General features: G+C 43.0%; 1 protein-coding gene across 1 annotated transcript; it reads right to left on the bottom strand.

Annotated features, from left to right (window-relative positions):
• Nucleotides 1-768: 768 nt before the first annotated feature.
• Nucleotides 769-14,352, bottom strand: LOC143926957 (uncharacterized). The gene is made up of 11 exons (XM_077450984.1): nucleotides 14,279-14,352; nucleotides 12,514-12,694; nucleotides 10,418-10,674; nucleotides 10,248-10,325; nucleotides 8,905-9,079; nucleotides 7,662-7,801; nucleotides 7,021-7,098; nucleotides 4,977-5,127; nucleotides 3,902-4,161; nucleotides 3,004-3,081; nucleotides 769-1,228 (listed from the first exon to the last, which is right to left on the bottom strand). The coding sequence occupies exons 1-11, from the start codon at nucleotides 14,347-14,349 to the stop codon at nucleotides 1,180-1,182; spliced, it is 1,518 nt and encodes a 505-aa protein (XP_077307110.1). The 5' UTR covers nucleotides 14,350-14,352; the 3' UTR covers nucleotides 769-1,179.
• Between the last annotated feature and the right edge of the window lie 464 nt (nucleotides 14,353-14,816).

Here is a 14,816-nt window from a genome sequence, read left to right as displayed (position 1 = left end):
CCTCCAACCTCCCCTTAGCCAGTCCAACACACTCCTCAAAAATATACCGGCCTCCAATCTCCCAATATAACCGGTGCAACACACGCCTCAAAACCCTCACTCCCTTCTTTCCTCCAACCTCCTCCGAATGTAAAAAAAAAAAAAAAAAAAAAAAAAACATACAATCCCATATACACAGGTGTTGCCAGCATCCCATGTAGGCAGTCCCATTGCTGTCAACTAGGGTGCAGCGCTGTACCCAATGGGACATCTGTGTGGGTGCCAGTGCACGGCCCCGAACGCACCCAGGGTGCGTCCGTGCAACTGCACCTGCATGGATGTCCTTTTTTGGGGTAAACGCAGTCCACACACAGGGTACAGATTCATCATACACATCATGTGAGTGAGGCCTTGTATTTCCCCATGAAGGACCTCACTGGTGGGAAGAGTTCTCATTTCCCCAGCAGAGAAAGAATAAAGAAAGCTGGAAAGACTCCTCCCACCTCTGAAGACAAAGAGCTCCAACCTTCCCTCATAACCGGTCCAAAACATGCCAAAAAACAAAACAAAAACATACTGGCCTCCAACCTTCCCCTTAGCCAGTCCAACACACTCCTCAAAAATATACCGGCCTCCAACCTTCCCATATAGCCGGTCCAACACACGCCTCAAAAGCTTCACCCCTTTCTTTCCTCCAAATGTTCCAGAGGAAGGCGAAAAACCCCAGCAAAGCATGATCCAATTTGCTACAGCAGGGGAGAAAATTCCCAATGGGGGGGGGGGGGGGGGGGTTTGTTGGGGTGGCCCAAGAAACATATAGGGTGGAGTATTAATTTGTGACATCCGTTAAAAAAGCTGTAAAAACAGCACATAAGAGAGACAGAGCGTGATGGTGTCACGAATTTTTACTCTGTCCTGTTATGCTCTATGCTAGATGTTTCGCTACATACAGCATCTTTCCCCCAAAAGATGCCATTTGTAGCGAAAGCATAGGGTGGAGTATAAAATATAACCGTTTTAAAAAGTAGTAAAAACAGCACATGCATTTTGCTAAATATAGCATCTTTCCCCCAAAAGATGCTATTTGTGCTGTTTTTTTACTGTTTTTTTTTTAACTGACGTCACACATTTTGATTCAAACCTATACGTTTCGCTGCATATACAGTGGTATCTTGCAGCAGCGTCTCCTTTTTCCCCCTTTCACGTCCTCTTATGCCTTCTTCTGCTCTTCTTTGAATCGGAATGGACTCTATAAAAAAATAAAAAAAAAAAAATAAAAAAAGAAGTTAGGTTGATGTACATATTTTAAAATGGAATTACATTCAAAACTTTGTTTCTTGGTTGGTTTCCTATCAGGTGTGGAGGGGGCATGCCATCTTCTAATAAAACCCAATGGGCAAATTAAGCAGCATTATTAGTTTTGGATAGAACAGGGAAGGCGACAGGAAGGGAGAAGAAATCTCCCTAAAGAGAGTGGAATTCCCATCTTATGCCGCGTACACGAGATCGGAAAAACCATCCAAGATTTTTCAGACGGAATTTCGCTTAAGCTTTGTTTGCATACACACGGTCACACAAAAGTTCTCTGAACTTTCGACCGCCAAGAACATGGTGATGTACAACACTATGACGAGCCGAGAAAATTAAGTTCAATGCATGCCTCGAATTGTTTCAGAGCATGTGTAGGAATTTTGCGCGTCCGAATTTGTACAGACGATCGGAACTTTTTCCGACCGAAAAATTAAGAACCTGCTCTCAATCCTTTGCTGATGGGAGTTCCGCCAGCAAAAGTCCGATGAAGCATACACACGGTCGGAATTTCAGACCAAAAAGCTCACATCGGATTTTTTGCTGGCGGAATTTCTGATCGTGTGTACGGGGCATCAGACTGCAGTTCCCAGAACATTGGATGATCCACCTTCAGCTCTTGCTCTAATTACAACTCTAAAATTTAGAATTGTCACCAGAACAAATAAAGGGGGAATCTCCCCAGCGGGGACACAGACTGCAATAAAAACTTGGCAGAGGATCAAATTTTACCGTCCTGTTGGAGGATACTTACTGTAGTGGTCTTGCTGTTCCCAGCTTTTTCAGACTTGGCTTTTGTCTGGACTACTTTCTGGACTTTGAAAGTGTAATTTAACCACTTTAAGACCAGGCATATTTTTTAAAAAATTTTGTTTACAAGTTAAAATAATTTTTTATTTTTTTTTTGGCTAGAAAATTACTTAGAACTGGCAAACTTATCCTTAAAATCTCCATATGCGACGTTTAAAAAAATTCTACAGGTTGCATGTTTTGAGTTAGAGGGGGTCTAGGGCTAGAATGATTGCTCTCGCTCTAACGATCGTGGCGATACCTCACATGTGTGGTTTGAAACACCATTTTTATATGCGGGCGCTACTCACATATACGTTTGCTTCTGCACGTGAGCTTGGCGGGACGGGGTGCGTTAAAAAATATATTTTTTTCTTAATTTAACTTTTAATTTTTTACACTGTTCGTTAAAAAATAAAAATGGTGTCACTTTTATTCCTAATATAAGAAATGTAAACACCCCTTTTAATAGAAAAAAAAGCATGACAGGACCTCTGAAATATGAGATCTGGGGTCAAAAAGACCTCAGATCTCATATATACGCTATAATAATAATAATAGGAGCTATAAGCGGAAGTGACATTTATAAAATGTGGGCTACCTTGAGTAGCCTGCGCTTGTTCACGACACAGCAAAGAGAGATGCACGATTGGAAGAGAGCCGGTCATCCGACTTTGACAGATCTCCATACCGGGATCTCCTCCCAGCTTTCTCTTACAAACTCCATTTATTGTTCTGCGCCAACTCTCAGACTCCCGAAGTCGGCGGAGCCCAATGCACATTTGTAAAGCACATCGCTGGGCTCTATTAATCCTCAATGCTTTGGGGTTTGTTTTTGTTTTTTTAAAGTGGCAATATCTCTGCTTTTTAAATCCCCACCAAAAAAATCCACTATAAATAAGACTACTAAAGGAAATTCCTACTTACGAGTCCTGTTTTTTTCCAGCGCAGGGGACGCCAATTTTGTTGATCATCTTGTGGGTGATCACTCGCTGCATTAGTTTCCTGATAAAGAGATAAAGAAAAGAAAGGTATATGAGATATTGGTTCTACACAGAAGAATAGAACGGCTTCCAAACATTTCTGCTTAGTATGAGTTGGAAATGTTTTTTTACTTTACATTTATCTAATGTGTAATAATATTTTTCTAATGTTTTAGTATATTTGTATGGAATTCCATAATTCCAGTTTTCTGATTTGAGTAATATGAAAGTCAGAGGGGCAGGAAAAAGACCCCCAATGATTTCTGTACTCTATACCCGGGGGTGTCTATAAGCCCACGTACACACGGTCGGAGATTTTGCCAACCAAATCCGTCGGATTTAGTCTGACGGATTGTGTCCGAAACTGTTGCATAGACACAGGTCGGGCCAAATTGTCTGATTTAGCGGTTGCCAAGAACGCGGTGACGTAATTTCGTTACGATGGGACTACATTCAGGCTAGTAGCCAATAGCTTTGATGTAGGAATTTGATCTGAGCATGCGTGGCACTTGGTCCGATCAAAATTCGCTACACATGATCGGATTAGGTTCCGACCGGCCCAGTTGGTCGGGAAACATTTCCAACATGTTGGAAAATTGGGTCTGACGGAGATTCGGACGGAATCAGTCCGATGCATACCACACACAGTCGGATTATCCGACGACACGATCCGATAAGACTCATTCCGACCGTGTGTACGCGGCATTAGACATGTAGATGAACTAGTAACATTTTCCTAATGAAGTGTAATCCTCCATGAAGGCAATGTGACGGCTTCTATTGTCAATTATGTATTCTATATGGTCTTAAAATATATTTAAAAAGAAAAAATGTGTACTTACCTCTTCTCCTCTGGGTCTTCGGTGTCTGACATCTTTTCAAAGAGTTTCACCCTCTGAATTCTATCCCTCATCGCTTTAACCTTCCATTCATTCTTCTTCTTTTCCTCCACTTCTTCCTCCACTTTCCTTTTCTCCTCTTCAGTGAAGGCGCTCACCTCCTTCTCAGTTTTATTTTTCTCCTTTCCCAGCTTCTTCGCCTCAACTTCCTCTTTCACCTTCTCTATTTGCTGGGATGCTTGCTTCAGTAAATCGGAGATAATCTATAAAGGAAAAAAAAAAAAGTTAGCTTAATCTACAGATTTTAAAGTGGAACTAAATTCCAAACTTTGTCTCTTGGTTGGCCATTGGGTTTCCTATCAGGTGTGCAGAAGGCATGCCGACTCTTAATAGGAACCCAACGGCCAACTGAGGCTGCGTTCACACTGGAGAATGCAGCGGCTCACGGCAGGAGTCCGGTACATCTCCATTCAATGTTCCGGGTCCGATTTCAGCCTGAATTTGGACCTGAAACTGACCAAAAGACTCACAGAACTCCTGTGCAATTCGCTCTGGAGCCACTGCGGAGATGTGTAAACCGGCTCCATAGAGCGCCGGCCACAATCTGCTGCTATTACGAATTGGATGCGGGAAAAAAAAAAAAAAACGCATCCAATTTGTAATAGTGTGAACCCAACCTGAATCAGCATGGTTTAATAATTGTGGCTAGAGTAGGAAAGGCTTTAACACCCCCTACCAAGTTGTTGTTTTTTTGGGGTTTTTTTGCAGTCTACTACTTTTTTGCAGTCTCCCTACTAGGGAGATTTCCATTTACTTCCTAAATTAGAGACGCAACAGGAAGTGAGAAGAAATCTCCCCACAGTGAGGGAAATTCCCATCTGTAGTTCCCAGAATATTGGATAACCCACCTTCAACTCTTGTTCTCATGATAAATCTACAATTTAGGATTTTCTCCAGAATAAATTAAGGAGGAATCTCCACAGTGGGGAGGGACACTGCAAAAAAAAAAAAAAAAAAAAAAAAAAAAACCTTGGCAGAGGATCTCCTTTCAGCCAGCTTCCTGTTAGGGTATACTTACATTTGTGATCTTTCTGTCAGATGTTTTGTCCTCGAATAGGTTTTCATCCTGGACTTCGCTCTCCCTTTCGTTGAAACTATTACTAAAGTCAAAAATATTCTGGAAAGGCTGGATTTCGTCCTCCTCCTGCTCCATTGCTCTGGAAGGAATCCTGTAAGAGAAATTGTAATGTGAGATATTTTGTTTTGCTGAAAATTTGGGATTAAATTGAACTAAAACAGAGAATGTATAAACTTTATATTTTACTAAAATGATGCCAGTTATCAAAAATCTTCTTTTTATTTCCTTAAGCCTCACCCTCCGTAAAAAAAACGGAGGTCCACCCACTGCTGCAAAAATGAAAAGTCAGCAGCTGCACATACTGCAGCTGTTGACTTTTGATAAGACACCTGTCCTGGAGTCCAGCGATGGCGGCACCGCAGCTGATGTTTTCATCAACTGTCGGGTGCATGCTGCCTCCATTGCGAGTAAGGGAACCCAGCAGTGTAGCCTTATGCCACATGCGCGAGGCTCCGCTCCTCTCTTCTATTGGCCCAGTGGCCGGGGAAGGAGCGGTGATGCAAATATCCGTGGCTGAGGCTCCCGGAAGTGGGGACAGAATACTTGTGAAAGACCGATATCTTGACCCCCCCCCCGAAATGGTACCGGAGGGGGGGGGGGGGGGGAAGGAGTACAATGAGTGGAATTCCTACTTTTGGGTGGAATTCTGCTTTAAATGCATGTCTACCCAAAACTTTTCTTTGCCTTGAATACAGTGGGTAAGGGTTGGATCCTCTATTCAGTTATTTATTTTTGCTATCTGTGTCCTATTAGGGAGATTTCCTTTTACTTCCCATATTGGTGATCATACAGGAAATGAGGGCAAATCTCTAAAGTGAGGAGAATTCTCATCTTGGACAGATGTCACCACTGGAAGATTTTCCCTCACCTCTTGCCATCATCACAATTCAATTTAGGATCCCCCCGTTATTTTGTGTCTTAGTGAAATTGGTCAACAGAAAATGTAAAGGGACGAATCACCCCAGCAGGGACACAGAGCTATAAATACTTGGCAGGGGGTCTAACACTTTCTTACGCTATCCCAACAAAAAAATGAGTTTTGCCTTTACATATGCTTTGAAATAGAAGGTTATGTCTAGTGAGAGGGGTCTCTGGAGCATCATCATCCAAAAATTCTTAACACTAACGGCGCGTACACACGATCGGAATTTTGGTCGGCAAAAGCTCTGACGGTTTTCCCCGACGGGAATTCGCTCAAGTTGTCTTGTATACACACGGTCACACCAAATTCCAACCGCCAAGAACGCAGTGACGTACGACGGGACTAGAAAAAGGAGGTTCAATAGCCAGCAGCCAATAGCTTCCGTCTCAGATTGAATCTGAGCATGCGTGAGTTTTTGCGCGTCGGAATTGCACACACACGATCGGAGTTCCAGAAACTTTTTCAGTCTGAAAAATTGAGAACCTGCTCTCAATATTTTGCCAGCAAAAATTCTGATGGACCGTACACACGGTCGCATTTTCCTATGAAAAGCTCTCATCTGTCTTTTGCTGGCCGAATTTCCGCTCGTGTGTACACGGCATAAGAAGTTCATTATAACAGAGCGGACAACGTTTTGCGCTCTCTCCTTTATACTATGTAGAGCTACACATACCGTAAACTGAATGTTACAGCTCATTTATAAAATGCAGGCCGCCGTGTGTAGCCTGCACTGGTTCATGGTGTGCTCCTTCCGCTTGTCTCAGCAGAGAGATCCATGATTGGGGGGAGAGCCGGTCATCTGACTTTGACAGATCTCCATACCGGGTTCTCCTCCCAGCTTTCTCTTTTCTCTCACAAAATCCATTTATTGTTTTGCGCCAACTCAGACTCCCGAAGCCGGCGGAGCACAATACACATTTGTATAGCACATCGCTGGGCTGTAGTTATCTTCAATGCTCTACTTTTTTACTTTACCTTTTTAGTGGCAATAAAGCTGCATTTTAAAACTCTTCCAAAGAATTCTATTATCAAGAAGACTATGAATTGAATTGTTAAACTTACTTGAAATGCATTTCCGGTGAACATGGAGAAGGAACTTTGTTGATGATCTTGTGGGCGAGCATTTTGTGCATGATTTCCCTGATGATAAAGAAAAAAGGTAGATGAGCTATCGGTTCCACACACATACACACACATATACCGTATTTATCGGCATATAACACACACTTAAAAGCAGGGGAAAATCGTGGGTGCGTGTTATACGCCGATCCCCCGAAATTCTGAGCCTCTGGGCGGCTTTCAGCCGTTCTCTGAAGCTTTCAGCCGCCGAGAACGGCAGAAGGCGGCCGAAAGCTTCTGAGAAGAGCCGAAGGCCCACCGAGATACACATCCGTCTCTGTATCTCGACGGCGGCATTTTTAAAAAATAAAATAGACACGGCTGCAATGGGGGACAAGACTGCATAAGGCTGCAGATGACACTGATGGGCATATAAATGTGTGTATATATATATATATATATATATATATATATATAATGGCTTCCAAACATTTTCACTTAGTAGAGGAACTTGAAAAAAGCACCACATAGAAGTTACATAAACTGGATATTGGGGGGGGGAATCTCCATAATTCCAGTTTTCCATAGTCATATTCTATGGGTTCTTAAAATATATTTATATAGAAAAAAAAACGTGTACTTACTTCCTCTCTAATGGGCCTTTGGTGTCAAACAATTGTTTCAACAATTCCATGCCATGAGCTGGCACATCCTGATGTTCCTTAGAATTTGGGTCTTCCAGTAGCCTTTCCAGTGAATCTTGGGTCATTACCATAATTGTAAGCTATAAAGAAAAAAAATATAAAATATGTTAAGTTGATGTACAGATTTTCAAATGGAACAAAATTCCTAACTCTCTCTCAGTTAGCCGTTGGGTTTCCAATCAGGTATGGAGGGGTTACAGAAACTCCTAATAGGAACCCAATGGACAACTGAAGCAGCATGAATTATACATTTTGGATAGAGTAGGGAATATATATAAATATAAATATATATATATATATATAAATATATATATATATATATATATATATATATATATATATATATATATATAATTCTAAATTTGGTCTCTCAGTTGGCCGTTGGATTTCCTCCTATCAGGTGTGCAGGAGACATGCCAACGCTTAATAGGAACCCAACAGCCAACTGAGGCTGGGTTCACACTGGAGATCGCAGTGGCTCACAACAGGAGTCGGGTACATCTCCATTCAATGTTTCAGGTCTGATTTCAGCCCAAATTGTGGGCTGAATGCGGACCAGAAACAGACCAAAAGACGCACAGAACTCCTGTGCAATTAGCACCAAGTCGCTGCAGATGTGTGAACTGTCTCCATAGAGAGCCGCTCACAATCTCCTGCTATTGCGAATTGGATGTGGTGAAAGTCACATCCAATTCGCAAAAGTGTGAACCCAACCTGAATCAGCATGCTTTAGTAATTGTAGCTAGAGTAACTCAAGGGGACACACCCCGAAAGCTCATCCATGAAAAATGATATGTTGGTGCAAAAAAATAAAATAAAAAAATAAAGTATCACGGACAGTACTCAATTTACTCTGGCTAGGGAAGGATTAAACACCCTATCAAGGTGTTTTGATTTGTTTGAAGTCTTGTCCCTGCTAGGGAGATTTCCCTTTACTTCCTGAATTGGAGACGCAACAGGAAGTGTAAAGAAATCTCCCTACAGTGAGGAAAATTCTCATCTTAGACTGTAGTTCCCAGAACATTTGATGATCTACCCTCAAATTTTCCTCTCATGACAAAACTACAATTTAGGATTGTCTCCAGAACAAATTAAGGGGGAATCTCCGTAGCGGGAACAGACTGCAAAATAAAACTTGGCAGAGGTTCTAATTTCAGCCAGCTTCCCATTAGAGGATACTTACTTTTGAGGTCGTCTTTTTCACAACTGTTTCGTCCTCGTCCTGGTCCTGGACTTCTTTCACCTCTTTCTCCTCTTCCCCCTCTTCCCCCTCTTCCCTGAAACTGCTGCTGCGAGTGCCAATTTTCTGTAAATGATGGTTTTCCTTCTCCTTTTGCTTCGTTGGTCTGGCAAGAATCCTGTAAGAGAAATTGTAATGTGAAATATTTTGTTTTTCTGAAAATTTGGGACTAAAGTGAACTAAAACACAGAATGTATAAACTGTATAAATTTTACTAAAATGATGCCCATTAGCTAAAATCTTCTTTTTAGTTCCTTAAACCTCCCCCTCCTTAAAGCGGAGGTCCACCCACTGCTGCAAAAATGAAAAGTCAGTAGCTGCACATACTGCAGCTGTTGGCTTTTAATAAGACACCTGTCCTGGAGTCCAGCGATGGCGGCACTGCAGCTGATGTTTCCGTCAGCTGCTGGTTGCATGCCGCCTCCATTGCGAGTAAGGGAACCCGGCAGTGTAGCCTTACGGCTTCACGCTGGGAACCCTACTGCGCATGCGCGAGGATCCGCTCCTTTCTCCTACTGGCCAGGGATCCATGGCTGAGACTCCTGGAAGTGGAGACAGGATACCTGTGAAAGACAGATATCCTAATTCCCCCCCCCCCCCCCCGAAAGGTGCCAAATGTGGCACTGGAGGGGGGGGGGGGGGAGGAGTACATGTCTAGCCAAAACTTTTCTTTGCCTTGAATGGAGTAGGTAAGGGTTGGATCGCCTATTCAGTTAGTTTTTTTTTTTTTTTTTACGTAAAAAGTCTGATGAGGCAATCGGAATATACGGTGAAAACTTCCCGCCTGACTTTTTCTGTCGGAAATTCCGCTCGTGTGTACACGGCATAAGAAGTTCATTATAACAGAGCGGACAATGCTTTGCGCTCTCTGGTATACTATGTAGAGCTACACATACCGTAACCCGCATTTTACAGCTCATTTATAAGATACGGGCCGCCGTGTGTAGCCTGAACTCGTTCATGGTGTTCTCCCCGCTTGTCTCAGCGGAGAGAGATCCACGATTGGAGGAGAGCCGGTCATCTGACTTTGACAGATCTCCATACCGGGATCTCCTCAGAGCTCTCTCTTTTCTCTCTCAAACTCCATTTATTGTTCTGCGCCAACTCTCAGACTCCCATAGCCGGCGGAGCCCAATGCACATTTGTAAAGCACATCGCTGGGATCTATTAATGCTCAATGCTTTGGGGTTTGTTTTTGTTTCTTTTTAAAAACGGTAATATCTTTGCTTTTTAAATCCCCACCAAAAAATCCACTATAAATAAGACTAAAGGAAATTTCTACTTACGAGTCCCGTCTTTTTCCAGTACAGGGGACACCAATTTTGTTGATCATCTTGTGGGTGATCACTCGCTGCATTAGTTTCCTGATGATAAAGAAAAGAAAGGAACATGAGATATGGGTTCTACACAGAAGAAAATAACAAAATATATTTACAAAAGAAAAATGTGTACTTACCTCTTCTCCTCTGGGTCTTCGGTGTCTACCATCTTTTCAAAGAGTTTCACCCTCTGAACTCTATCCCTCATCGCTTTAACCTTCCGTTCATTCTTTTTCTTTTCCTCCACTTCTTCCTCCACAGTGAAGGTTCTTGTCTCCTCCATTTTCTGTTCCCCCTTCATCCCCAGCTTCTTTTCTTCAATTTCCTCTTTCCCCTTCCCTTTTTCCCCTGTCCCTTTTTGCTGGGGTGCTTTCTTCAGTAACTTGGAGAAAAACTATAAAGGAAAAAAATAAAGGTTAGCTTAATCTACAGATTTTAATGTGGAACTAAATTTCAAACTGTGTCTCTCGGTTGGCCGTTGGGTTTCCTATCAGGTGTGCAGGAGACATGCCAACACTTAATAGGAACCCAACGGCCAACTAAGGCTGGGTTCACACTGGAGATCACAGCGGCTCGCGGCAGGCGTCCAGTACGCCTCCATTTGATGTTTAGGGTCCAATTTCAGCCCAAATTTTGGGCTGGATTCGGACTTGAAACTGACCAAAAGACACACAGGACTCCTGTGCAATTCGCATTGCTGCGGAGATGTGTGAACCGGCTCCATAGAGAGCCGCTCACAATCTTCTGTTATTGTGAACTGGATGCAGTGAAAGCCACATCCAATTTGCAATAGTGTGAACCCAACCTGAATAAGCATGGTTTAATAATTGTGGCTAGAGTAGGAAAGGCTTAAACACCCTATCAAGTTGTTTTTTTGTGCAGTCTAGTCCCCGCTAGGGAGATTTCCCTTTACTTCCTGAATTGGAGACGCAACAGGAAGTGAGAAGAAATCTCCCTACAGTGAGGAAAATTCTCATCTTAGACTGTAGTTCCCAGAACATTGGGTGATCCACCTTCAACTCTTGTTCTCATGACAAATCTACAATTTAGGATTGTCTCCTGAACAAATTAAGGGGGAATCTCCCCAGCGGGGACACAGACTGCAAAAAAAAACTTGTCAGGGGATCTAATTGAATCCCCTTCAATTTATTTTTTCTAGTCTATTTCCTGTTAGGGAGATTTCCCTTTACTTCCTGATTTGGAGCTGCAACAGGAAGTAAGAAGAAATCTCCCTGAAGTGAGGGAGAATTCTTCATCTTATACGTTTCCCTGAACATTGGATGATCCACCTTCAACTTTTGCTTTCATGACAACTCTAATGCCCCGCGCACACAAGTGGATTTTCCGTCGGAAAAAACTTGGTTTTTCCGATGGAATTCCACTCAAGTTTGGCTTGCATACACACGGTCACACAAAAGTTCTCTGAACTTTCGACCGCCAAGAACGCGACATACAACACTACGATGAGCCGAGAAAATTAAGTTCAATGCTTCCGAGCGTGCGTAGGAATTTTGCGCGGCGGAACTGGTACAGGCGATCGGAATTTCCAATCTGAACTTTTTCCGACCGAAAAATAGAGAACTTGCTCTCAATCTTTTGCTGGCTGGAACTCTGCCAGCAAAAGTCCAATGGAGCATACACATGGTCGGAATTCCTAACCAAAAGCTCACATCAGACTTTTGCTGGCAGAATTTCTGATTGCGTGTAACGGGGCTTAAAATTTAGAATTGTCACCAGAACAAATGATGGGGGAATCTCCCCAGCAGAAACACAGACTGCAAAAAAAAAAAAACTTGGCAGAGGATCTCATTTAAGCTTCCCATTATGCCGCATACACACGATCGGACTTTGAGGGACTAGGTCCGACAGTCTTTCCGATGGACTTTCCGAATGAACGGACTTGGCCACACACAATCACACGAAAGTCCGACCGATTCGAACGTGATGACGTACGACCGGACTAGAATAAGGAAGTTCATAGCCAGTAGCCAATAGCTGCCCTAACATTGTTTTTTGTCCGTCGGACTAGCATACACACGAACGGATTTCTCGGTCTGGCGGAGTTCCAGTGGAAAAATTTAAAACCCGTTTTATTTCTAAAGTCCGCTGGATTTTTGGCAAGCAAAGGTCCGATGGAGCCCACACACGATCAAATTGTCCGACAGACTCGTTCCGTCGCACCTTTGCTGCGATTTAGTCTGTTCATGTGTACATGGAATTAGAGGTTACTTACATTTGTGATCTTGCTGCTCCCAGATGTTTTGTCCCGACGGAATAAGTTTATAAAGCATCCGAATGGGCCTTCTTTCTTGACACCTTTCTTTTCTCTTGGAACATGGCTCTGTTCCATGATCTTCTCACAATGCTGCATTTGGTCTGCCTTCTCCTTCTCCTCCTTTGCTCTGGCAGGAATCCTGTAAGAGAAATTTTAACATGAAATATTTCGTTTTGCTAAAATTTAGGGATTAAAGTGAACTAAAAACAGATTATATGAGCTTTATATTTTACTAAAATTATGCCTGTTAGTTAAAATCTTCCTTTTCTGCGTGTCTAGCCTAAACTTTTCTTTGAATATAGTAGGTCAGGGTTAGATCCCCTATCCGCTTATTTTTTTTTTTCTTTACTATTGGGTTGATTTCCTTTTACTTCCTGTCTTGGTGATCCTACAGGAAATGAGAACAAATCTCCCCAAAGTGAGGAGAATTCTCATCTTGATCAGATGTCACCATCGGAAGATTTTACCTCACCTCTTGCTGTCATCACAACTCTAAAATTCAGGATTTTCCCTTACTTTGTGTCACGGTGACAGTGATCACCAGGAAATGTAGAGGGAAGAACCACTCCAGCAGGGACACAGGCAGCTGTAAATACTTGGCAGAGAGTCTAACACTTTATCTCAACTAAAAACGAGACCCCTTTCACACTGAGCCACCACTGGTGACAGTGGTAAAGCGATGCTATTTTAAGCGCCGATTTAGCGCTGTTTTAACGGCACTTTTCAGCCTCTAGCGGGGCGGTTTTAAACCCCCCCGCCCCGCTAGTGGGCAAAGAGGTGTTAAGTCCACCCGCGAAACCAGTTTTGCCGGCGGTATTGCAGCGCTGCCCCATTGATTTCAATGGGGAGCAGCGGTGGAGGAGAGGCGAGTTCATCGCTCCTTCACCACTCCAAAGAAGCTGCTGGCAGGACTTTTTCTGGCGCCCTGCCAGCGCACCACGGCTGTCACACTGGATTGAATGGAGCAGCTGTTTTAGGGCGTTTGCAGCCGCTATTTTCAACGCCTGCAAAATGCTCCAGTGTGAAAGGGGTCTAACAGAGTTTTGCCTTTACATATATTTTTAAATGGAAGGTTATGTCTAGTGATGAGGTCTCCGGAGCATCATCATCCGAAACAAAAAAAGTCAATACTAAGGACTTGGAGTTCATTATAAGAGAGATGACGCTATGCGCTCTCCGTTATATAGGGCTGCGCATACTGCAACCCGCATTTTACAGCTCATTTATAAAATGCGGGACACTGGTTCATGTGTTCCCTCTGCTTGTCTCAGCAGAGAGAGATCCATGTTTGGAGGAGAGCCGGTCATCTGACTGACAGATTTCCATACTGGGATCTCCTCCCAGCTTTCTCTTTTCTCTGACAAACTCCACTTATTCTTATTGTTCTCCACCAACTCACAGACTCCCGAAGCCGGCGGAGCGCAATGCACATTTGTAAAGCGCATGGCTGGGCTCTAGTTATCTTCAACGGTCATTCTTTTTTTAACCGTTGCAGACCAGCCGCCGCGTTACGGCGGCAGGTTGGCTCCACTGCGCAAAATCACGCTATTGTACGTGACCTCGCGAGGCTTGGCTACAGGCGCCCGCCGCGAGTCCAACCGCGGGTCCCGCGGACTCGATACCCGCAAATCGGGATACCCGCGATAGCCAAATGCTCCGGGGCTGAAGTTGTTAAGCGGCAATAACGCTGCATTTTTAAAGATTAAGTGAATTCTTTACTTACCTGTTGCACATTGCTGCAGGACATGAAGAAGGAACTTTGCTGATGAGCCTGTGGGCGACCACTTGCTGCATTAGTTTCCTGATGATAAAGAAAAGAAAAGGTATATGAGATATTGGTTCTACACAGAAGAATATAGCGGCTTTCAAACATTTTTGAGGAACTTGTAAAAAAAAAGTCACATAGAAGTTATGTCAAATCTAATTGGATATTGGAGGGGACTCGGTTTACTGATCAATCCTATGGATCTCCATAATTCCAGTTCTTTAGTTTGAGGGGGTGTCTTTACAACACAGATGAACTAAGTGTACATAATATAACTGGGTACTAAAATTTATAGGTAAAGTTGATCCGGGGAAAATCTGATTGCCTCTCGGGAGATCAGGAAAGAATTTTTTTCCCCGCTTTAGCAAATTGGATCATGCTCTACTGGGTTTTTTTTGCCTTCCTCTGGAAGAACTGTGGGTATAGAATTGGGTATATGGGCTGGTATGAGAGATAATATAATATAATATAATATAAAATATAATATAATATAAAT

The sequence above is a fragment of the Lithobates pipiens genome, unplaced genomic scaffold (assembly GCF_037356315.1).
Source record: "Lithobates pipiens isolate NorthernLeopardFrog02 unplaced genomic scaffold, aLitPip1_a1.2 Scaffold_23, whole genome shotgun sequence".
Classification (NCBI taxonomy): Eukaryota; Metazoa; Chordata; class Amphibia; order Anura; family Ranidae; genus Lithobates; species Lithobates pipiens.
Note: the sequence above shows the minus strand (reverse complement) of the source record. Positions and strands in the feature narration are given on the sequence as shown.